At 53.3% G+C, this 25,518-nt stretch overlaps 1 protein-coding gene across 1 annotated transcript in view; it reads right to left on the reverse strand.

The window, feature by feature from the left end:
* Wnt3 (Wnt family member 3) overlaps positions 1-19,958 on the reverse strand; it is a 43,216-nt gene extending 23,258 nt beyond the window's left edge. Inside the window, exon 1 of the mRNA XM_075990472.1 lies at positions 19,718-19,958. Coding sequence (XP_075846587.1) covers positions 19,718-19,797 — 80 coding nt within the window. The 5' untranslated portion in view covers positions 19,798-19,958. The remainder of the gene's footprint in view (positions 1-19,717) is intronic.
* Positions 19,959-25,518: the final 5,560 nt, after the last annotated feature.

Consider the following 25,518-nt stretch of genomic DNA (forward strand, 5'->3'; position numbering starts at 1 on the left):
ACAGATACAAATATATAGATAGAGATAGCCTTGCTAAGTTCTAGAGGCTGCCTTGAGCTCCCTTTTTTTAACCACCTTCGGTGAGACAGGGTGTCATTCTACAATCTTAGCTGATCTAAAACTCACAATGTAGACCAGGCTGGCCTGGAACTCCCAGAGAATCACCTGCCTCTGCCTCTTCAGTGATGGTATTAAAGGCATATGTTCACCTTGAACTTCGTTCTCCTGCCTCAGCCTCTTGAACAGGAGGGTTTATAGGCCTGCACCATTAAACTTGGACAAATTATAGATTTTTCTACAAAGGCGTTGTTTGTTCAGCTTGAGGGCAGACAGATAGCAACATATACCAATGGCTAAAGATCCCTTAGGAGTCACTCTGGCCCTGAGTGGCCACAGACAGGAGGAGCCCACAAACCAGGGGGAGATGAGGTAATGAGGGCCTCTTTGTGGAAACAACTGTGAATAAAATAAAGGGGAGTGCTTTTACAGGAGCACACTCAGTGGTGAATAAGATAATACAGGGTGCACTTATCTGGGGAGACAGTAGTTAATAAGACCATGAGGAAATCATTTCCTGAGCTCTGGTGGAAGGGAGTGAGGGAACCCACTTCCAGGACACTCAAAATGGTTATTATTATTCGTAAAGGACAGCATTTATTGAGCCCTGACTCTGTGCCAGGTACCACGTAAGGCACTTGACATGAAATACATCCTTTAATTTGCCAAAGAACCCAGTGACGTTATTATCTCCATTTGACAGGCGATGACACGGGTATAGAGGCGAGGAGACATGTCTGGGGCCGCGCAGCTGGTGATAGTGGTACTGGGGTTGCTAAGAAAGCAAGAAGAGACATTTATTGGGTGGGACAAGGTCTCTACAGTGTGTCAAAGGAGAACTGAGGCACGCAAGGCCTCGGGGTGAGCACTGGACCCACTCCAGAGCCTCTGCCTACTGATATTTCTTCTCTTGAATGTTGATACGGATCTTATAGCTTTAACATTTATGTTATTTGTATCAAAGCAGGGCCATGTCCCAGGCATCCTCAGGAGACAAGAGACTCCCCCCTACCCTGTCCCAGAATCAGAGGGGTAAAACACATGGGTTCAAGGAACCACAGAAAATTCCAGGTTAGCAGGCCTCTTCCAAGATACCAAACCTAGAAGACGTGGGTTCTCAGATGAGCTGGGCACCTTTGAGACTGCAAAGCTCTTTCCCAGAACCCCCTAATTCGGATGTGTTCTTTCCAAGGGGTTCAGGCTGCTATCACTGCTCCAGTGAGAAAGCAGAGGCTCAGAAGGAAGCACAGGGCCTGAAATGGTTGGATCTCTCCTCCTAGACTGACTGTTTGTCTGACAGTCTAGGCCCATCCTCTGGTAATAATTCATTCCGGCAGAGCACATTTGTTCTGGACCTCACGTGTCCCACACTAACCCAATGCTGTCATGATCCCTCACCTGGAAGACTGTGTTCACTAATGGGGCTATTCACACAGGGGCGAGAGGACAGTAGCAAGGACACAGCCAGTTTCCAGGCAGAACTGAGGAGACCCAGAGAAAGGGATCACAGGGCAGGATGGGACGGATAACCCAAAGGGGGTTGGCATATTGTATTATACTACCTTGAGATAGGGTCTCACTGGGCGGACCTGGAACTCACTATGTCAACCATGCTGCCCTCTGGTATATGGCAATGACCCTGCACTAGCCCCCCAGAGCTGGGATTCTAGGTATGTGCCCCCACACCTGGCACTGTTGTTGCTTTAAAAAATTTTTTTGTTCTTTCCAACCAAGTGCAACCCTTGATGTGCAGTACATACAGTGGGTGCAGAATAAATGCGTATAGCCAGAATCTGGTATCACCAGCGAGTGGGACCCGGACCAGGAGGCAAGAGGGAGAAGGGTGCACTGTGCAGAATTTTCTGCTCTCAGAAGAAAGGAACCTCAGACACAGAGATGCAAGCAGAACACCAACTCACAGGGGCAAGGGTAAACGGAGGCAGGGGCCGATGGCCAGCTGTTGAGTTCACATCCCACAGGCAACCTCTGATAAAGTATCTCTTGAGGCTGAGGAGTCAGTATTTTCCCATATCTCTGGGAAATTCAGACAGCCCTTCGTTACCACAGTTACCGCGTATCATCGAAGAGAAGATGAAAACCCACGACTTTCACCCACTCCTCACGCCAGTCAAGCTCTCGGCAGACCAGAAAGAGGTCTAGGAATTGTTTTGAATGCCTTCCTTAGCAGACCACAAAAATCTCAGTCTTTCTCCGCCAGATTCTCTGGCTCTGTCAGCTCAATGGCATCTTTGGGCCACCTGCTAGGCACTCTCATCTTCCTGCCTCCACCCTCCAGACCACTTTGTGTTCTGCCCTGGTCACTGAAGCCCCCGGCTTTCACTGCTCCTCAGTGAGCAGCCCTGGAGTCTGCATGTCACCTCAGTCTGCCTGCAATGCCCCCATGCTCACTCTGTTGGGTGGCCAGGACCAAGACAGGTCTAGAATGAAGGCTCTGCAGCTCGTGGGAATGATGAAGTCTGACGAATTTCCCTGAGCTCGAGGCCAAGTCAGGGATCCCGTGGTGTGTCCCTCAGAGGTGAGAAGTGGGCCCCTAGAATCCTCAGGCCTTGCTGCCTCAAGCTTCTAACTGTGGGGGAAAGTGGTCCTGGCATTCTGTGTGCAAACATCTCCCAGCACACATGGCAGGAGGTTCAGGACGATGGCACTGAGCCATGATCTAGCGGCCTCTATTCTAGGACACCGCTACAGCACAGGGCACTCAACCCTCACCGTTCCAAAGAGATCTCTGCTTCAATGTACTTAGCTTCCCAGGTCTGCTGTGAAGGCACTAGCCAGTCTCTGGCCTCCCCACTTCCTGCTTGCTTGCCTATGCGTTCTCTCCCTCCAACCACCCCCCCCCCCACACACACACAGATACACATCGCTACGAAAACCCAACCAGGTGCTGTTATGGGCTCCAGTTTGTTGGGATGAATAAAGGATCAAAGCAACAAAAAACCCAGAAGTGTCATGCACGGTGGCCCACAGTTTATAATCCCCGCATCTGGGAGGCTGGAGCAGGAGAGTCATTATAAATGCAAGGGCAGTCTCACCTACATAGTGAGTTCCAGGCCAGCCAGAGCTACATAGTGAGACCCTGTCTCAAAGCAAACAAACAAACAGACGGTCTGGGGTTGTAGCTCGTTTGGCAGAACTCTTGTCTCATACACACAAAGCCCTGAGTTCCATCTCTGCCATCACATACACTGAGTGTGGTCCTGTAATCTCAGAACTTGGAGATAGAGGCAGGGAGGTCAGAAGTTTATCCTCCACCCAACAGTGAGTCCCAGGCCAGCCCAGGCTATGCGAGAGCTGTCTCAATGTAAACAAACCAACAACTAGAACTCTCAAACAAACAAAAACGTCAGGGTGGTAACGCATGACTGTAATTCCAGTACTTGGGAGGCAGAGTCAGAGAGTCTTCCTAGTTTTGAAGCTAGCCTGGTCTACCTATTGAGTTTCAGGCCAGTCAGAGCTACAAAGTGAGACCCCATCTCACTGATATAAAACAAAACCCTGCTCGCTTGCACAGTCAGTGGAGTAATTGTGGGTGGGAGGAAGAGGAGGAGCTGTCCAGTCTCCAAGCAGAGGCAGAGACTGGCAGCTAAAAGACACCTCTGGTCTGGCTCCAGAGCCTACAGACTTCATCACAGTGTCCGCCAGTCCCTGGGAAGGATAAACAGGAGCCCTCCCCTGCCCGCATTCACCCAGCGGCCAGAGAGTAAGCAGCCGCTCTTGAGAAGCAGAGGGGCGTATGGAACGGAGCCTCTGCCCTGCAAGGGCTCCAGGCCTCCCTGTGAAACAGATGCCTCAGAACCAGTGACAGGAGGCCTAATTTGAGTGATTCATTCCACGTGGGTGTTGGAGGAAGGCTTTGCAGAACTACTGTAGGCAGGGTTGGGCCCTGGCCAAACAGCCTCAAGTGTCCCTAGCTTCTGACTCCTCCCAGGACTAGAGACGCAGCTGGACCACAGAGCAGTGAGCCGATTGCTGCTGCTTCATTCACTGCTCACGCTCGTGGCCATTCATTCATCTCAAGCCCCTCTGGGATAGAGACACTGGACCAAATTCACTCACTTCATGCAGGATGGTCAAAAAAAAAAAAAAGCTGAAAAAGAATTCACAGCCTCCCGGTTGGGAGAATAAGAACACGAAAACAAACCAACAGTTGAAAGGGACAGGATTTTTCTAGGATTGAAATTTCCAAAACGAGTAACACTTGATATCTAAGAAAGAAAAGGCTCCGGGGCTAACCACTCTGGGGAAAGGACTAGACAAATGAGAACAAGGGTCACCTCTGCAAGTCGCCTGGTGCCACTGGGATTCCAACGGACAAGGGTAACGTCTAAATTTATTTGACCCGAGAAGCCTTTCCCAGCAGGACCGTGTAGGACTGGTGTGACGAGACGCACTTTGAGACTTAGTGCTGCGACCCAAATATTGCTCAGAAGACTTGAGGGTGCGGGGGTGGGGCAAAGAAGCCAAGCTGGGAAGAGACCTGGGATAAGGGAGACTCTGAGGCTGGAACTTGAAAAAGTTTTGGAAGGTCCCAGGCAAAAAGAGGAAGGATGAGAAAAAGATGGAATCGTTGTTTAGGAAATAGCTGAACATCAGGAAGATTTGCTAGCCACACCTCCCACAGCCTACAGCGCTGCTTCTAGGGTCTTCAGAGAGCTTTCCTCCAAGCACACAGAAAGATGTGTGTCCGTGGGAGAAAGTGAGAAGACATAGTGTCTCTTCCACAACCGTGAACATGAAGGAAATACAGAAAGACTCAGCAGCAGCGGGGAACTTAAAAACAAAACAGAAAGAACAAAGAGAGACGTGCTGGTTCACACCTTTAATCCTAGCTCCTGGGAGGTAGAGCCAGGTAGATCTCTGTGAGTTCAGGGCTAGCCTGGCCTACTTAGTAAATTCCAGGCTAGCCAAGGCTATACCATCGGACTCTGTCTCAAAAAAGAAGAGAAAATCACAGAAGATCACACACGAACTCCATTCTTGCCTGGAGATACCTTTAAGCTGCTACTGCTGTCTGAGACAGGGTTTCTCTGTGTAGCCCTGGCTGTCCTGGAACTTGAACTCGGAGATTCACCTTCCTCTGCCTCCCCAGTGCTGGGATTAATGGTGTGCGCCACCGCACTCAGCTGGCTTTTTAACCTTACTCATGGAATCAATGTGCAGGGGCTGGGAGGAAGTTTTGCAAGCTTGAAGATCTGAGTTCAGTCCCCAGCAGCCATATCGGCTGCTGTGTGGCGGTAACCCCAGCAAGGGGATGAATTGACAGGACTCCTTGGACAGTTCAGCCAAATTAGCGACAGACACCCGCCCTCCCCTCTCTCAAGAAGGGCAAAATTCAGGATGTGGTCACATCTGGAGGGAGAGGGTGATGGGGTGGGGAGGGAGAAGTCTGTGGGACAGATGAAGAAGTTCTGGTTCTTCAGGGTGTGGGGAAGTTCAGGTTTTCATCTTGTTATGACATCCCATATATGATGTGTTTGCTGTGTTTGCTGTGTGTGTGTGTGTGTGTGTGTGTGTGTGTGTGTGTGTGTGTGTGTGTGTGAAGGGCTATATAATAAAGAGAATATTCGTTCACCAGTTCTCAGCAGAGCAGCTGGTGTCTGAGTAGGACACATATCAGGTAGTTGGTCACACTAGCAGCACATCATCTCCTCTGGTCCGTGGGCCTCCAAGCAGCTCAGCAAGGCCCTCGTCCCTAAAAGACGGATGTGCCCAGCCACCCAGACTCCCAGGAGTCGCAGCCAGGCTTATTCAGCACACTTGGCAGGACTGAAATGACCGGTGCCTCAGCCGTATTAAACCTGCACAGACCAGCCCAGGAGCCCCAGTAAAACTCCCCGAAGCCACATCTGACTTGCCCACCCCTTCCCAGGAGCCAGGGGCTGAGCAGGCCACCGGGACACAGGGTCAGGCCAGTGTCCTCACTGAATCAGTAGCATCCTGCTCTGAACCGCTCCCACTCTGGTTCTCAAATAAGGTGATAATTGGGACACACCATCACAGGGCATGGCTTTCCCCAGCGTGGCCCTTTCTCCAGAGCAGGATGACCCGCATTCTTTCCTGGCTCTGAGCACTTGGACAGCCCTCGCTGTACTGGAATGACCTGCACACCAGCCATGATCAGTCACTGTCAGCTCAGCCCCTGTGTAGCGGGGAATTCACAACTTCCCTGACGTCACACTGCCCCCACCCTGTTTTACATAGAAGAAATGGAGACTAGGAAATTTTCAAGTAACCCTTCCCCCTCAAAAAAGTCTGGGAGCCACCAAGTGACAGGTCTGAGATGTGCCATTTTCCCTGACAGCTCTTCTTCATAGGCAGCAAGGGGTGTGTGTCCATGGAAGGCGCAGGCTAGAAGCTCAACACTGGGCCCTGATGAGATCGTGGGGGACGGAGATGCTGCCCAGTATGCGGGAAGCAGCTAAGCCCCGTCAGAGCTTCTGTGGAGAATGACTGTGCTCCCCAGCTGTGCTCCGCATCCCTCAGGTTGTGATATGAGGCTCACTTGCGTGACAAAGACACAGAGCAGAACCTACGTCCTCAGGAGCCGAGCCCTTCTTTAGGAGAATATGGATGCCCACAAGACATGACTTAGAAGCCAAGAAACAGACGACAAGTGTCTGTGGATCTTCCTGAGGAGGAGGACATCGGGGGGAGGAGGAAACACACCTAGAGGAGAAAGGCTGAGCCTCTGTCCAGCAGGGCACCCTCAGCACTGTCCCTTCAACTTAGGACCTGTCCTCAAGATGTCTCACATTCTCTGCTGTCTGGCGGGGGTGGGGAGGGATGATGAAGACCCGGTCCTACAAAGACTGCAGGAGGGAGGGACAGGTGCTGGCGGAGGGCTTCGGTGAGGACTGGTACCAGCCTCATTTTGCAGGGTGGACAGGAGTCCTCCCAACCTCCCCAGGAGAAGGTAGGGGATGCACAGAGGCACAGCGAGGTGACGCATCGCAAGAACAACAAAACGTACAGCGAGATTAATGATGGCAAATGGGAGGATTACTCACTGTGTAGACGCCAGACCCTGTCTGTCTCATATGTTACAGCCTTTAATCCTCACGATCCCCGTTTCACAGAGGGAAAAGTTGAGGCTCAGAGAAAATAAGGTCACCCGACTCCCTAGACAGAAGCCCAGGACTGTCCCCAGGAGCCAGGCTCTAATCGTCGCAAGTGAAAGGAGGTTGGAAGGGAAGCAGGCAGTCAGGAGAGCCAGGCAGGGTCAGTGTCAGCAGTCAGCTGTGTTACCTGGTGATGTCACCGTCCTTCTGATCACATCATCAGAAACCACAAAGCTGGCTAAGCACCAGGGAAGGTCATTTGAGACTGAGAGGGTCAAGAGGAGAGCCAAGATTAGCAAAGAGGGGCCTGAAGGGGAGCGGGAACACAGCTGGGACAGTCCCCAGGACTGCTGCTGAACAAGAGACTCACATGCTAAGGTGAGCCCCTGCTGTAGCGCTGGAAAGAGGGCAAAGCCCTCTCCCAGATTCTGTGCTGGCAGAACCTAGATAGACCGACTTTCCCATCCAGCTTCCTCAGCCTCGCCACAGTGTGTGGGGTGGGACTACTGAATGATTAGTACCACAGACTGAAAACCTTCACCTCAGGTTAACAAATGTTCGCACTTTACTGAGCCCACTGACCTGAACTCACAGGAGCCGTGTGTGTGTGTGTGTGTGTGTGTGTGTGTGTGTGTGTGTGTGTGTGTGTTATACCAATGCTATTTTTTTTAAAACGATACTAGCCTGCTACCTGGGAAAAATGCCAGAAAGGTTTATTTCTCCAAGGAGTTCATTCTAGAAAATGGTGGCATGGACAGAAAGAGGCCCTGACCTCCACTAGGCTCATCCTTCTATCATCCCATGCTGGACACCTGGCCAAACCTCCAGGTAGCCACAGTCCCTGCAAAGAGCCTGCCTGACCTCTTTTTGGGCCATCAGCAGTGTGGCTCACCCCTGTAGGAAAAACTTCCAGAGCTCAGAAGGAGGATCAGGGTCATCTGGGAAAGGGTCCCCAGACTCTGGGATACCTGGAGAGTGACCAGGGTGGGTGTGGACCCTGGGGCTGTGAGCACTGGGACTCCAGTCTCCTGACCCAATAGAGAGGAGCATAATTGTCAGACGTTAGAGCAGACCCCTCTGCCTCAAGGACCAGGGCAGCACCACTCCTCACTTGGGCTGAAGGCAGTTCTATGAATCACAGGACTAGTGAAGGACTCTGGGAAAGTCCTGAAGAACAAGTGGTTCAAGGCAGGCAACCTAAGGGACTGTTCTGGAGAAAGGAGACTCCAGGACTAGTGCATCCAGGCCTCAAAAGCAAACTGAGGACTTTCAGTGATGCTCATGCGTCTGGGTTTAGATTAAGTCTGCAGATAGACCTCTAGGAAGCTTCCTGGTATTTGTGGTGGAGGGTAGTATCACTGAGGGGCTAGGAACCCTGTGGGCCTGGCTTCCAGCAGTCAGCACTGTAACGAGAGCTGGGGTCTACTGGTTGAGCAGCCTTGGGCGCTGAAGTGTGGTTCTCTCGGGGCCTCAGTTTGTCACCTGTGGAATGGGAGAGAGAGAGAGAGAGAGAGAGAGAGAGAGAGAGAGAGAGAGAGAGAGAGAGAGAGAGAGAGAACATGCTTCTAAGACTTCCCTGAGCATGAGGCAGAGGGTGGGGCACCCAGAAGGTTGGGTTGGCTACTTGCTGGTTCTTAAATCCTGTTCCCCAGCTGCTCACTTTCTGGAGACAGGGACACTATTTTAGCTTCAAGGACATGCCAGAGTCATGGCTATCCTTGGAAGGCTCCAGAATCTCTCACCCTGCAGAAGTTTTCACTGAGGTGGAGGGCCACCCAGGGTGGATTTGGACATTCTCTTTGCCGAAGACAAGGGGCTGAGTGGGGTGGTCTCTAAGGCGCCAACCAAGGGTAGGAGTTGAGAGGTAAGCTGAAGCCTTGTCGGGTGGCGGGCAGGTTACCCTCCCCTCCCCCATCCCAAAGTTCTCCTCCACTTCTGTTTTCATCTGTTAGGTTTTTATTTTTGTTTATTTGGTTTTTTTGAGACAGGGTCACTCTTGTCCCTGCACATCCTGAAACTTGCCATGTAGACCAAGCTGGTCTTGAATTTATAGAAATCTGCCTATTTTGGCTTCCTGAGTGTCGGGGTCAGAGGTATCACAGTGCCCGGCTCTCCTCTCCTTCTGGATGAGGTTCCCATCGCAGAACAGCAGGGATGTGGGTTATCCAAGGCCTAGCCAGGCTGTCCACCCAGGGCTTGGCTAACAGGGAATCCTGGGATAAGGGGAGGCCACCCTGTGCGATCCTAGGACCATCTTCTCTGCTAGCTCCCATTCTCCTGCCGGCCTGAGCCTCTTACAGTGACTTCTGGAATAACAGCAACTGGTCTGGGGCAAGGGGAATGGCTACTTGGGTACTTGTGTGTGCCACCTGGTATCAAGAACACCAGTTAGCTTCCAAGATGAGGGAGGTGGGACAAAACAGCTGTGTTGGGGACCAAGCAAAGGGAAGGCACAGCCATTGAAGAGTTCCCAACTCGGGGCATAGTTAAATTGGTAGAGCTCTTGCCTAGCACACATGATCAACACCAAATAAAACCAGGCATGGTGGTGCCAGCTAGTCCGAGGACTGGAGGGGCTGGAAACTCGAGGATGAGAAGTTCAAGATCATCCGTGGCTACAATGTTGGAGGTTTTGTCTTGGAAGAAAAAGAAACAGAATCGCAGGAAGTAGGATGTGACATTCAAGTTTAGACTAAAGCGTATCATGGTGGCATCCCTGCAAGCAGTGTCCCCGAAGACACGGTCTCTGCGAACTGGGAGAAGCAGACTATAGACACCGAGTACATTCTCTTCAACCCCAAAGTGTTTGCTCAGAGCTGTTTCTCTGAAACAGCGACTTTTCTCCCCACCCACCATTTCCTCCGTTCTTTCTTTAATAGAGACAGGATTTTACTGTATAACCCAAGCTGGTCTCAAATTTGTAATCCTCCCGTCTCAGCCTCTGGAGTGCAGGGATTACAGGCATACTACCACCATGCCAACAAAGTGTATTTTGCTGCCTGGCGGTAGCGTGTGCCTATCATCCCAGCACTTGGGAGGCAGAAGCAGGTGGATCTCTAAGTTCAAGGCCAGCCTGGTCTACAGAGCGAGTTTCAGAACAGGCAGGGGCCAACACACGGAGAAACCCTGTCTCAAAAAACCCAAAAAAAAATGTATTTTGCTTTTTCATTTTTGTGTGCCTTGCCTCTTTTCAGAAAGAATTCAGCACAGCTGGCAGCCAACATCCCATCTGAAGAAAAAAATATGTATGGAGCATCAGTAGCCACTACACAGAGAGCAAGCACGGAGGATTCTAGATGCACTAGGCATGGGGTCTGCCTGCGAGGAGTTCAGAATACAAAATGTTTCTGGGTAAATAACAGAATGCAGCCTGAAGAGCTGGACCTGGCAAAGAAGGGGGCAAACACGCCGCTCAAGGTCAGCACAGATGTAAGCATCCGGCATCAAGTATGGCTCCGGCTTCCTAATGACCGGGACATAAAGGAAACATGCTTTGGAAGAAAGGGGAAAGCATTCTAGTTTCTCAGGGGCAAAGAATGCCAGAGGTTTAGCTGCGAAAGTCAAGTGAAAAACCCACAGCTCTGAGGCACCCACTCAGGGCGAGGACATGGGCTTGGATTCCGAGGCTGGGAGGTACGATGGCTTATCCAGGACCCGAGTTCAGTCTTCCAAACCCATGAAAAAAAGTTGGGTGTGGTGGTGTACCTGTAATCCCGCTGGGGAGGCAGAAGCAGGAAGATTCCTGGGCTTACTAGTCAGCCCACGTAGCCTAATATCCCAGTGAGAGACTGTTTCAAACCCCAGAGTGCCTGAGGAGCCACACAAGGTTGGACCCTGACCTCACGCTCCAATGCACACATGAACATAACCCCCCCATCTTCATACATAGCTTCTCCCTGCCCACCCACAAAGACACAATTCCTTCTGGCCCCCGCAGGGTGAAGATTAGATGCCAAGGAAAGGGAGCCAGGAGGGTGGTGGCACAGGCAGTATGCAGGAACCGTGGTGGTCATTGTCTATCTTACAGTTAAGAAAACAGAGGACCAACGATTGACCAAGATTAGCCCTTCTGGGTCCAAGGGCAACAAAACGGTCACATGCTACACTGTACCGTCCCAGCTTGGGGACAGTCTGACCACCTCCAGGGGCAGGCGCCTGTTCCCAGTAAGAGAGTTCCTCAGCTCCTCAGAGTGGGATCCACACGCACTAAGTCATGGCTCACAAGTTGAAAGTCGAGTGAGATCTGGCCTCAGAATGGTCTTTCGGAGAGCAAAGCATTACGCGAATAAACAGTTTCTCATCCGAACTAGGGAGTCCTCTTGCAAACCTAAGTGAGGCAGGAGAAAGGGCATGTGCTCCAACCCTCCTCCTGCCATGCGTGGCCTATAGGACGTTCCTGCCCATCTTTAAGCTCGGGAGAATATCTTTTAGATCCCGTAGGTCTGTGTAGACCACCACACAGCATGCAGTACCCAAGGACACCTGTCCCCTAGACCCTACCAATTTCAGATGCCCAGCAAGAGCTGGGTGAACCTGGAGGAAGGACACATAAATAGAAAAACTCTGTAATCCGGGCTGAGAAAGAACAACACAGCCCAAGAGTATGGACATGGTGCAGACACCCCAGCATCTAGAATAGTGGCAACAGCCCAGGAAAAGGTCCCGTTGCCTTAGGAGACACCAACGGCCCTCAGGCCCTCTACAGTTCAGGGCTGTGTGGCCTGAGCCAGACGGCACCCATGATGAGCAGAGCAGAAATAACCCCTGGCCAACCTGGAGACAGAGTCGTCCTGCCTTCCCCAGCTCAGAGGAAGAGGAAGAAGCCAGTGAATAAGCAAAGGTGCTCGTGTTTTTACTTGATGTTGGGTTTGAGGAGGGAGTTTGAGAGGGGTTCCAAAAGGCTTGCCATAGAGGTATAGGCCAAAACAAACAAAGGGGCTCTAGAACGGAAGTGGGGAGCCATGGGAGGCTTTAGAGGAGTGACACCCTCAGAAAGCCACATTATAAAGTGTGGAGAGGCCAGAGGGAGGCGGCATGCGGGTTCACATGGTCACAAGAAGCTGGAGGGAGGCTGCATGCTGGTTCACATGGTCACAAGAAGCTGGAGGGAGGCGGCATGCTGGTTCACATGGTCACAAGCTCCTATTTGCATTCATAGCAGGCGCTGGAAGATTGGTTTTCTTTGCCGATCCAGCTGGCTCCGACAGATAAGTGGGACTCTGCGCCCAGGGGCAGGTTTGGCAGAAAGGCCCTCCCAGCAGACCTGGGCATGGGGTCCTGTTGCTCCCATCCCCCTTGCCAGCGCAGGGACACACATTCTCCTCCAGCCTCTCCAGCAGCTCGTGGAACGGAGACGGGCTACTGTGGGTTTTCTTGGCGTTCCTTGGGGGTGTTTGGATTTCTTGATGCCCTTAAGGCTTCAGAAAAGCCCTTCCAGGTACTCACCTTGCCCTCATATCCCTCTCCTCCACCTAGACCTTCTACCCCAGTTCTCAGTGGGGATTAGGTCTGTGGGTTCTGAGTGAGCCTCCAGAGCTGAAACTGGGGCATGTCTGCTGTCACTCAGTCTTAAACCCAAGCAAGGGTTCTGCTCCCACAGATTCTACTCAGAGATTGGGGGTCCACTGTAGCTACTCTTGCATCTCGCCTGGGTAGGGGGGTGGAGCCCCTGGTCATCTTTCTAGCAACGGTAGCTGCTGACTCTGGCAAGACTGGTAATTCTGAGCTCTTAGCAGCTCCACAGGCCGGGAAGTTGTGTTAATGCCCATTTGGCAGATGAGAAAACTGAGGTCTGGGAAGGTTGGCAACTCAGCCAGCACCTCGCTGCTGCTCGCGCGTAAAGTTTATAGTCTGTACCTTGCCCTGGAATCTGTTCCCAGTCTCCCACCAGACAAAGACGGTTCAAATATCCGTTCACCCCGTGCACAGCACATCACTCTGCGAGAGTCCCCTGACCCCCTACCTGGAGACCGTCTCTCAGTCTGACTCCTATTGTCCCCAAGCACAGCACACTTCTGGGACCCCATCATTCCCTTAGACGTGTGAGTGTGCCTGACATTGCTGGAATTCACTCCACAGACATTAATGAGGCCATTTTGAGAAGGCTTGCCTCAGGGGAAAGCAGAGAGCTGTCTGCTGTCCCCATCCTGACCCCTGCCAACTCTTGCCAGCTGTACTAACCAAGCTCAAATAGGCAGACGGGTGCTGCAGGCCTTAGCACCCCTACCCCTGCCTGCCCCATACCTTCCTTGGCCCCTGGACCAGAGACAAAGTACCTGGGACTGAGGTAGAGACTGTTAGAGTCACCATGAAGCCAGGTGAGCTCCGGGGTTCCCAGAAAAGCTAGTTTAAGGGAGGACTAGTGGGGTTCCTCCCTTCTAGTACAAGGCTGATCCTACCAGGAAAACCTCTGGGCTCCTAAGGCAGTAATCCCACTTCCAAGCAACACATTGTCTACCACAAAGACTTAGGCGTCAGCCTCTGAACACCAGGCCTGGCCTCTTGCCCCCATGGGCCACCAGAACCCAAGCCCCAGGACAACTTGAAGGTCTTCACAGGCAACCATAGGACTGGACACTAAGGGGAAGTGGAGAGCTGCTACATGGAGAAGATTCTAGAAGTCTTCAGCCCAGGTGGCTTAGCTATTCTCCCACAGATGCAGGGTGGGGGCCCAGGGATCCTTCCCAGCATCCCACTCTTCTAATCAGCCTGTCCTGGGGGAGTCTCCAGGGGGCTCTGTCCTTCTTCCCCACATTCCCCTCCTCTCAGTGGCCTAGCATTCAGGACAGTGGAGTCACTCTTTAAGGAGAACCCTGTTTGGAGCTAGGACATCACAGGTACCAGGCCTGGAGGGGATGAGGTGGAAGTCTCTGCCCTACTGTTCCCCACATACCTCCACCCCCTGAAGAATGTAATTAGGAAGCAGGCTTCTGCCAGGAGCCAAGCTTTCTGCCTTGGCTCTGAGTCATCCCCCAACTCCAGAAGCAACTTCATCTCGTGGGGCTGCTCCAACAGCCAGTGCCCCGAGCCTACCCCTCCCTACCAGGCCATGTGCTCTATGTCCTAGCTGGAAATGACAGTGGCTTCAAAGCTTGGGAGACTGTGGGGTGTCAGGAGGATTAGGGGAGACCCCAGCACCTCTGTCTACCTTACTCTTCCTTCCCTGGGAGCAAAAGGCTAAACTTCCTCTACTTTTGATGAAAGTTACAAGTCTGTGGGCTCTAATGCCAAGCATTATAGGACAAGGAGAAGTAAGGGCCATGCGGACCAACCTGGGAAGGTTTCCTGGAAGAGTCAAGTCTGGACTCGGGAACCAGAGAGAGGGTCAAACATCGAACTGTACTTCCTGTCTATGGGCAGCATTCTAGGAGCTTGCATTCGCTCCCCAATGTGCACAGGTTAGAGGCTATAACTCTGTTTATTTTTCATATGGGGAAACCGATTCTGGGAGAGGTCGTTGTGCCTTGGCTACTCAGATAACATGAAAAAATACAGGTATGTGAGCCAGAAGCCTGCAGATGGGAAGGAAGTGCTGAGGGGAGGTTTAGAAGGGCATCAAGAAGGCTTGGCAGTAGTGGGACAGGGGCTTGGGGTTTAGGGCAGGTATACCAAGCTAAGGTGATAAAGGGGTGCACTAGGTCCCAAGTGTCTGCTGTGGGGTCCCCATTATATGCCTGGGACACTGAGAAGGACAGAGCTTCACTCCAGGTCACACAGCCTCGTGGTAAACTTAGAACTTGGACATGAGTCTCTCTACTCCCAGCCTGAACAATTTCCAGCACCCAGTGCGAATATATAGAAACAGAATAGATAGCCAGACAGTGGCAGTGGTGGCGCAGGCCTTTAATCCCAGCACTCAGGAGGCAGGCAGATCTCTGAGTTCAAGGCCAGCCTGGTCTACAGATCGAGTTCCAGGACATCCAGGGCTACACAGAGAAACTCTGTTTTGATCTCACTCCCCACAAAAGGAAAAAAAAATATGTAGGGGCCTTCTAGGTAGGTAGAGGTAGGGAAGGCCCTTCTCTTCGGCAGCTTTGGTCGGAGGCTGCTGAATTTAGCTCTGATTCCCCAGCTGGCTGCATCCTCCAGCAGACTGAGTTCTGTAGTGACAGAATGGGAGAAGTTGGCTTGGACCAGTCTGTTCCTTAAGTATTCTTACCTGGGACACCACCTGCCCTGCTGTCTGCCTCATGTCTCTTTAATCGGATGGAGCAGGAGCCCAGATGTGAGAGAATGCGGGCCCTGGAGAGCTCTAGTTGAGTTTAGAGCTTGGCAGCCGCTCAGCAAGTACCAGCTTTATAATGGTCTAGACTCCCAGTCACCTCTTCTGCCTTCAGGATTCATTACAGGATAGACAGACAGCCAGGATCCCCAAGACCTCAGAATCTCCTGGATGGAGGAGCAGGTCACACCAAGCTGTCAATTAAGACACTTGGAAATTTGGGGGGACTTTCCCCTGACAGCTGCGTTTCCGCCCCCCCGCCCCTCCCCACTTGCCTTCATTCCTATATATTCCAGTAGGTTATTCCCAAGGACACAGCTCCTGGTAATAGAACATCTTTGGACCTGTTTTCTTTTTTGTTTGTTTACTTAACAATCAATATTTGATGCTGTCAGAAGGACACAAACAGATCTACCGCCAACTGAGCTCCCTTTGGAGCTGGAGGTCCCAGCCACAATAGGGGTGGGCTGGGCAGGAGGGCCGTGAACTCATTTCCAGAGGGCCCCAAATTCATTTCCCCCAGACGAATCCCCCAAGGCAAGATCTTCTTTGCAAGGGCGACCACCCTGCTGAAGCTTGGCCATCCGAGCTGGTATCTCCCATCTGTCTGTCTGTCTGTGGGATCAACAGCCTCCAGCCAGCTCAGCTCCTCACCAGCCCTAGCCCCAGCCAGCTGTAATACCTGCCTGTTACAAGTGTTAACACCTGGCCTGGGGCCTTCCTCCCCCGCAGTCTCCAGGTGCCTCCCTGGGCCCAGCCTACTGACCCCCACCGGGGTTTGACTGAACACGTTCCCAAGCCTCTGAACGCCGGCTGTTGGGTGGGTGTTAAGCAGGGGAGAGGCAGCAGGATGTGACACATGGAGAAACTGAGGCAGGGCTTACGATAGGTGCTTGGGCGGGGGATGGGCCCTGGAGTGGTAGAATAAGAGCCCAGGTAGCCTGACAGGCTTGGAGGCCTCAGCAAAACATCTTCCCTTAAACTGCAAGTTTGGGTGGGCAGGTGACCCTGGGTAAAATGTGAGAAAAGTGGCCTAGAATAAGGGAGGGGGTCAACGGTCCTTAGTCACACAGTGAGATGAGCCACCCAGCCAACCAAGCCCCTTTTATCAGGCATCTCCTGTGGAGCACAGATGACACAGGCAAGACCCTCGGAAGATCGGTTTTTCCCGAGAAGGAGGATAGATTTCTCTACCTGTAGCTAACTAGTACTGACAGGGAGAGTTCTACAAATCAGGCTTGCTGCCACTTCTCCTGGCCCAGTGCAGCCACTGCCTAGCTCGGAGAGTCTGGAGCACAGGGCTTCCTTCTAGAGCGAGAGGCCTCTCAGAGCCCCTTCCTCATCTGCAGTTTGTCGATCTTAGGGCATAAGCAAGGAAGAACAGAGACAGGTTACTGGGGATTTGGGAGGGGGGGGGAATCTTCCTTGAGGTGATGTGGACCGAAATCCCAGCTAAGCAATTTCTCCTGTAAACCCCTCCTGGGGAATGTGTGTTCTGGGTGGGCCAAGGAGGGCAGGCAGTGATGGACTCACAGGCTAAAAGGACTGGAATCTGCCTGCCTGGGGGCAGAGGGGGAATCAAGAATTCGAGGCCTACCATTCTCCAATTCCAGCCTTAAGAAGGTGATTCATGCCCCACCCCAGCTCTAAGGCCGAAAGGAAACTACAAAAGAAGGAGGGTCAGTGGCGGTAGTCTTCAAGTGGACGGGGCACGCTGGTGCCAAGGAAGGCCCTGCCCCCACTCCAGCTGGGAGCCCAGGTCAATTGTGTCTGCAACTACCTTCTAAGACATCCACTTCCTGCCTGTCCTTCCCCTCAGGGCCATGGATGTCCAAGCACCCTATCTCAGGTGTCCCTCACGCCCACAAGTCAGGTGTCAGCAAACACGGCCACAGACACATAGCCACTGGCACAAAACTATGCTACTGGCACTAGGGGACAAGATCAGAAGCAGGCCTAGACACAGCCCTCCTCCAGGTATCGGTACAAGGCTCGCTCTCACACTTCCAACCATGAGCAGCTCATGCCCCAAACACCGATAGCATGCACAAAGACATTTGCGGAACCTCCCCCCTTATACCGTCAAGAAGGCATGCTCAAGTGTGCAGGGTCTTACACAGACACATGCACAAACAACTCACAGATCTAAACACACATATTCTCACGTCCAGTATCACAAGCAGAAGCCAGGCTGTCCCCTTCACACAAGCAAAGATACTTCCAGACTCCTGTCTCACATCACAAGAATCAACCACTTGCTGATACCTGTATGCAGTGGGCCACGGATCTCCTAGGCACAGGCCACAAGATTTCACATGCACAGTTGCCTGGGTCTCAGGCATTACCAGCTCTCATCCAGAAAGACACACTGGTGCACAGACATACTTCTCAGGGTCATAGACCCGGAACACCCTGCACCATATACACAGAGGCAACCACAGGCACTGACAAACTACCAGTCTCTAAAATCTCCTCTCTCTCTCCCTCTCTCTCTCTCTCTCTCTCTAGCTCAGACAAAGCAGCCACCTGATTCCCCCCTAGACCCCCAAACAGGCCATGTGTGCAGCATTATGTTAGGGCCTGTCTCAGCCTTCTAGGTTTTCCTGGTATCTCTTCTTGTTGGTTGGGGACCATATCTAGACATTCCTGGACACCATCACACACAAACCCTGCTGCTACCATCATCTAACCCCCTGGTACTGCCCCAGGAAGTGCTCTCTTCCAGTTCACAGGACTAGGAAGCCCACTCTCCTCATTCATGTCATCTCGAGTGCTCCAAGCATCTCTTCCTCTGCTCCCAAAGAAGGTAGAACATTGCCTCGGCTGAGGGATAGGAAAAGAGTCAGGAGGCACCTGGCAGATCCCCACCCTGGAATCCCTGGCTGCCCTCAGCTTGCACAGGCTCTGTGTACACCACACGGAAGGCCTCAGACCAGCCCAAGCCCACAGGGAGAAAAGCCTGTCTATCCTTGGGGTATCTGCCTCAGGGGCAACTCTTGGTCCCTCTAAATAGACCCTTGGCCAGGCCATGGCTTAGCCCCCAGATATCCCTAAAGCAGCTGGAAGATTTGGGGTGTGGTCTGGCATCTGGTAGGCTTTGAGCCTCACGTTGTAGGCTAGCAAGCAGCAAGAAGGAGGGGGCATTCAGGTAGCACTTCACCTCCTCTCTAACTTGCACCCCAGGGGCCAGTCTCCATCTTACTCACAGGTCCCAAATTCCTCCTCCTCACCTCCCAGCCCCAGGCCGCCTGCTGCTGTCCAGAAGGGGAGGTTTCTTTTATTAAAGTTTTCCGGAATGCAGGGGGCTGGAGACTGGGAGACCTGGGGTATAATTTAGAAAACTGGTTTTAGAGCCTTCCCCTATAGGACCTGCAGAGAGGGAGCAGCCCTGGAGCTGGGAGAACAGGGGCGTCCTTCGAGCCGGGGGCTCCCAAAAGGCTGTTTATCTTCCAGTCAGTCCCCTCACACACCCGGTGAGCCCCAAAGTACGCCGCCTGCTTTCCCAGCCTTATTTACTATAAAATGCCTTTTGTATCCGTATTTCTCAGGGACAGAATTCCCCTTTCCCTCTTCCTTTCTCCTCCCTTCTCCGTCTCCCAAATGCAACGAATTTGACATGGAGAACTGGGTTTTCGCTCAAAGAACAACACAAACCTCTCCCTCCAAAACAAGTACATTTTCAGAGAGCCCCCAACCCTCTTTTCTCCGGGCTGGACAAGCAAAGAACGGATCCACTCGGACCAGCAATGGCATCTAGGACCAGCAAATTCTACATTCACTTCGGAGGCTCAAAATTAATCTAGAGCAGAGTGGGGGAAATCTGGTGAAATGCCCCCCAAGTCCCCTTTTAGGATCCCTAAAGCCCTTAGGGTCTGAAATATGAAGGCAAACGCGAGTATTGTGGAAGCAATCTTTTGACCGAGACACGGAAGAGGTAGGGTGGCGAAGAAGGACAGGGTAATTTTGCCCATGTATAGACCCTAAAATGGAGAAGAGGAGTGGCCGGGCCCCAGGGACAGCACAGAAATCCAAATGTAAGGGAACCAAGGGTCTCCGGCCCCCCCAAATTAGAGCAGGAGAGGGTGAGGACTGAGAATGAGAGACCTTCAGGGGTAGGGAGAGCCCTCCCGCCTCTGCGGCGGGTAGCAGGGAAAATGGTGATTATCCGAGAAGCCAGGAGTTGGATTCGGTAGGAAACACCAGCAGAAAATCCAGGAGGGGTGGACGGCTGGGGGGCTGGAGGGAAGCAAGGAGAAAGGAGCCCTAGGCCTGCCGCTGCCCAGACCCGGCCAGCGCCCCCCACCGTTCCCGGGCGCGGCCGAGAGATCGGGGCCGCAAGCAGACGGGAGGCAAGTCTTACCACCAAATTGGGTAGCCGGCGAGGACCCTGGTGCCACTGAGCAGGAGGCCGAGTAGCAGTCCGAGCAGGTGGGGCTCCATTAGAAGCAGCGCCGAGGAGGAAGTTTGCCGGCGATCATGAAGAGGGGGAGCGACGCCCCCAATAGTTGGAACAAAGTCCACTTGAGGTTGGAAATGACTTTCGGGCTTGTCAGAAGCGCACCTCCACCCGCAGCCGCCCCCCTCCGGAGCCCAGCGCGGAGCAGCCGGGTTTGAGGATGTCAGCGAGCAGCCAATCAGCGCCCGCGGCCTAAGGTAAGAGATGAGTCTGTAGTTCAGCCTGTCAATCACGCGCCCCTCCCTCCCGGCCCACAACTCCGGCTCTGGGAAGGGCATCTCCCGGCAAACTTGGGCAAAGCCTGCGCCCCGGGCGCACGGAGGCCTCGGGAGGACCCGGCACGATGGATTCTCTGCCGGCCCAAGACGCTTCCTCCCCAGACCACGCGAGTCAGGTTTAGGGAGCTAGGGCTTTGACCCGGCGTTCACGTGGTGAAGGGGTCGGTTTGGGCATTGATGGGTGGCTCTCTTTTCTGTCGGTGGAACTGTGATCCCTTGGGCCTGGGCCCGTAAGGAATCAAGAATAGAAAGCAAGGGGTTGTTTGCAGATCGCGCGACTGGGATCAGGGGCTCGGGAAATACAACCCCTCCCAGCCTCCCGCCTTCCAGAGCCGGCGAGCTGGCGACCCCGCCAGCCGGTCGCAGGTCTCTTCCAGGGTGTCCAAGGGACGCACAGGAGAGTCCGCGGAGGCTCGAAGGTCTGCCAGCCGGCGGCGCCGGGGGACAGAGCTAGTGTCATTTGAGTCTTTTGTCAAGAGTCAGATTGGTATCACGACCTCCTGCAGCCTTTGCATTTCCTGCAACTGACACCAGCCGCCGTTAGCATTTCCTGCGGGAGGACTCGGTCACTTTCTCCTGCGGGCTTGCAGGCCGGACCTCAGCAGCACCTGCAGTTTCCTTTGGATCTTGGGGTGGAACCATTTGGGACCAATGAAAGATGGCAGCCCTGGCCCGTAGTGGCTGGGGGCCTCCAGCAGCACCCTCCCTCTCCTATGCCCAGGGCTTTTGACCTGCATTTCTGGCCCTTCTGCGGATGAGAAAGTAGAACCTGGTGTTCGGTGTTCAAGCGTTGTTTCGTGCAGACACCAGATTCATCCCATGACCTACTATAGTTCATACGCAGGGGGAAGCGACCAGGCCTCGAAGGGGCCTTCTTTCCTATTTTCCAGAGTCTGGGAGCTAAGTCTAAGTCACTAGTGATGCCGAGATTATGCCTAGGTTATTAGGATTCACCTAGATAGTATCTGCCCTCAGCCTCTCTCCCGGGGTACAGGAGACACTTGGCCCTTGAAATGCTCCTGACTTGGGGTCAAAAAAGCAAGCCCTAGGAGGCTTAGTGGGACCAGCTCTCCGAACTCGGTAGAGGGCCAGAAAAGAAGCCCACCCAAACGTGCCTGGCCAGGAACGGCGGGCTCTCCGCTGATAGGGGTGGACAGGGTTGGGGGAAGTCCCACAGTGAAGCAGACATTCCTAGCCTTTGATCCGGGAGGCTGGTGCCCACAGCTCGGATCCACTGCCCCTGCTGGTCGGCTCTCGGCACACTGCTGCTTCTGGTGTTGGGAGAGTGAAGAACTGGCCCCTGGGGGCACCAAGGGTCGGGAGAGCCGCCTGGGCTTGTCACTGCTTCTGCGCGTTCCTAGCCCGAACCACGGCTGGAGGGGGTAGAGGGAGAGATGAAAGAGGGGAGGAAGGGGAGATAGAGAGAGAAGTGGATAGAGACACTGAGACAGAAAACAGGGGCGGGGATGGGGTGGGACAAGCTTGCGCTCCCAGACAGAGGAAGAGGGGGGAGAAAGGAGAAGACAAGAAGTGAAGAGGGTTAAGGAGCCTCATAGTAACCTCCCCCCCCACACACACACCTGCTGAACACTCATGGGGCTGGAAGATGGTACTGTGATAAGCAGCCCCAGAAATGCCCCCAGGGGCTGGGCATTCCCAAAAGATGCCCCCTAGGTTCTGAAGTCCCGTTTCTGGTTCACCTGGGAGGGCAGTAGGAGGGGGCTGGCCACTATCCGGGAATGTAGAGCCCCAGGGCTGAAGTTTTAGTCAAAAGAGAGCTTCCACGGGCTCTTAGCTGTTAGGTACTGGTTGCTGGTGCAATACTTTAGCTGAGTACTGGATTGCAGCTCTTCTCATGGGAGGAGATTCCCAGAGTTTGCTGAACATCGATGCACGTTAGACCTCAAATTCTGCACCACAGCTTGGTTTTCGGCAGCCCAACACTAGTGTTTCTGAGGGCTGGGATGTTGCCTTCCCTTGCCTCCAACACGCCACTGTGGTGTGGAGGCAGGAGCTAATCTAAACGACTTCTTCGGGTCATTTAGAACCTGAAGATTCCACAGGTGCCAGCCCTAGACGGTGGTGGCAAAGATCCTTGGAAGTTTTAGGTGAGATGCTGATTGTCTGAGAGAAGCGTGGGAAGCTGTCCTGGTGTGGCTAAAACTGGTCGTTCGGGCTGTGTGTATGCAGGTGCCTCTTACATGCATCCTAGAGCCCGAGGCAGCCCCAGGTGCTGTTCAGCGGGTAGGAAACAAACACAGGGAAAAGTGCAAGGAGGAGGGGACCAGCGGCGGGGAGTGGCCGCGCGCATGTTGCCGCGGCAGAGAGCAGAGGCCTGCGTGGGGATTTCCCCCCACTTGAAAGTTCCCCAGAGGAGGGGATTCCGGAGTCCTTTCGTCTCTCTTGCCAGGTGTCCTTCCTTCAACACAAGCTTAATTTTCTTCCTCCTGCCTGCGGGTGGCAACGCAGGAATGGACCCTGCCCAGGCAGTGAGGGAGCCCCCTTGCCACGAGTATCTCACAAGAGCCTCTTCTCTCTGAAAGGCACCCCAATTTCAGCGTCGGTTGCACATGGCGGTAAAAGGTTACTCTTACTCCAAAACCAGCTAGTGAGAGTGGATACGAGGCTTGATCCTGGATGGGAACGGTGGTCTCCTGGCTGAGGGGTGGGCGGGGAAGGGAACCAACCTGCAGTATTAGATGTGGCACGTGGGAAGCCTGCGTGCTGTGTGTGACTGACAAGGACTTCAGACCTGGGATGGGGACCCCCACCCCCACCTCTGTAGCTGTCCGGAGGTTCCTTTTGAAGTGTTCTTCCTCCAGGAGCCCTCGGTCAGCCGCTGTGTATTCTGCGCGGCTCCAGCGGACCCCTGCCGAGGCACCTCGAAGACAAAGAATTCGGCAGCCAGGCAGGCCCCCGCCCGCCCTCACGAGGCTGCCAGTCTGTCGCAAGGAGGAAGGAGGAAATCTCCTAACCAGGCACTGACTGCCATTCGTTTTTTGCTGAAACTGTTTTCCGCGGCTCTGCGGGATGGGGGGGGGGGGGGGGTCAAACCAGCCCAGCCCAATGTGGGGGATGGAGGAGAGGGAAAACCACGGCGGGCAAGCGGGGAGACATGAAGTGCGAAGGTCAGTGGACCTGAAGCAGAGAGTCAATACCAAAGGGAACGGGAGACTCCAAGACCTGGAGAAAGGGGTCTCCTAATAGCACTAGGAGCCTCCCGCACGATTTCAGGCGAGTTTCCCGGAGGCCACTGGGATATTGAACAGCAGAGAGTGGCCTAGGAAGTAGGAGGTCCATGGCGTGGTTGGTAGATGCGGAAATTAATTGGGCATGATTCCATTCATGCAGGTCCCATTGAGACAAAAGTCTCCGTGTGCAGGGAGCCTGTGACCTGCAGAGTAGCAGAGTAGGGTACCTCAACACCCCGCCCCCCAATGCGGGTGTCTGTGCCAGAGCTCAGAGCCTCCTCTGTGTTGCCTCGCATGCCCCCACCCCACCGGGGGTGGGTGCTGATAGGAAGGCGAAAAGTCAGGACGCCTTCCGTCCTAAGCAGCCTGGATATTTGGGAAGCCTGGCTAATGAGGCATCCTCGTGAGAGAATTCCCTTAATCTACTATATGCAATCCTCGTTCTTACCTGGGGATCAGGTGCGCCTGGTTCCCCTCTCCTTCTCACTGTGAGTCACCTGGGAGGACTTGCGGGTCCTAGAGACAGTTGGCAGACTGGCTATTGTGGCGCAGGTTGACATCTCTGGGAATGGACCCGTGATGCCTCGGTGCCTTCCACCCAGGCCTCAAGATGCCAGGGGTCCCCTTATCCCAGGGACCATCCAACAACAGCTCCAGGGCCCTGGGGCAATTTGGAAGGCGATGCTGAGCCTGAGTCTTTTGCAGGAACTGTGAAATGAAGGGTAGCCTCACTAGTGGAAGCAGCTGCCCCAGGAGGGTTCCCTCAGTCGGGATATGGGGATGGAACTTTAATGTCTCCCAGGGGGCTGATAAGATTAAATGTTAATGCAACAGGCCACCTGACCTAGATGGCAAAGAAACCCTGGCTTTCTTTATCTCTGTGACAAGGAAAGTTCCTCTCCCTCTATCCTGACCTAGGATCTGTGAGGAGCCCAGAGTCCTCTCTTGTAGGACTTATTCAACACCACCCCCACACACACCTCAGCATCTCTTTGGAGTCTCCTCACCCCTGTTAGTGGACAACCCCACCCAATGGCTCTGATCCTCTGCCAGTGTTGTGGTTTGAAAGAAAATGGTCCCCAAAAGGAATATAGTAAGATTAGGAGGTGTGGCCTTGTTGGAGTGGGTGTCAGTCACTGTGGAGGTGGGTTTGAGGTCTCATATATGCTCAAGATACCACCCAGTGTCTAGTTCACTTCCCATCTCCTGAAAGATGTAGGATACTCAGCTTCTTTTCCAGCACCACATCTGCCTGCACGCCACCATGTCGCACCATGATAGCCGAATAAACCTCTGAAAATGTAAGCCGCCCTAATTAAAATCTTTTTCTTTCCTAAGAGTTGTAGTGGTCATGGTGTCTCTTCACAGCAATAGAAACCCCAGATAAGACAGCTAGCAACTTTCTTTTTCCATGAAGCGCCTAACACCAACATGAAGTTAAACATGGCACATACCAAGCCTGTCTGTTCTGTGTTGACCTTTGCTGCTCTGAGAGCAGGGGACCTCAGACACCAAGAACAGGATGGGCTCATGGTGGCCCTGTAGAAACATTGGTGACAGGCCTAGAGAGGGCACCGAGGTCTCAGATGGGAGGGCTGGGTTCCTTGTGGTCTTTCCAGGCGCTTAATGCTCCCCAGAGATCTGTCCACCCCAGCTACTATGCTGGGCTTGGGGCCCTGTTTTTCTCAAAGGAAACACCCGCCTTGCCTGATGGTCTGAGATGAGGGCTTGTCAACCTGGCTGGAAATCACTGCCACCTGGAGGCCTCTGAGGCTTGGAGGACCGTGCAGACACATTGTAGCATCTCTCTCTCCTCTCTTTCCTTCCATCTGTTTCCTGTCTTTCACCCAGAACCCTGAACCTCAGGTCTGCAGGCCTCTGCTGGCCAAGGCTCTGGGCACCAGCCAAGGTCCATTTCTGGCTTCATCGTGAACTTGTCAGGTGTGTGTGTGTGTGTGTGACTGACAGTGTAAATCTGCTGTGGTCTTTCTTGTCTGGGACGTAACAGCCCTTTTCTCCTGGCTCACTTGTTTTGCAGGCAGTTGCAGTCCAAGGTGTCTGGGAGCCGTCTTTGGTCTCTGGAGTCCCTAAGCATTGCTTCTCTACCTGGGCTCTGGGCACAGGAATACAATCAGCAAACTGCTGTGTGCTGCTACAGAGTTCCCCGTTGTGCTATGTACAGGTGTTCTGTGTAGGGTTTCTTTGTGTGTCTCATTCATGACTTCACTGTGTGTAA

The sequence above is a fragment of the Microtus pennsylvanicus genome, chromosome 11, assembly GCF_037038515.1.
Source record: "Microtus pennsylvanicus isolate mMicPen1 chromosome 11, mMicPen1.hap1, whole genome shotgun sequence".
In the NCBI taxonomy this organism is placed as follows: Eukaryota; Metazoa; Chordata; class Mammalia; order Rodentia; family Cricetidae; genus Microtus; species Microtus pennsylvanicus.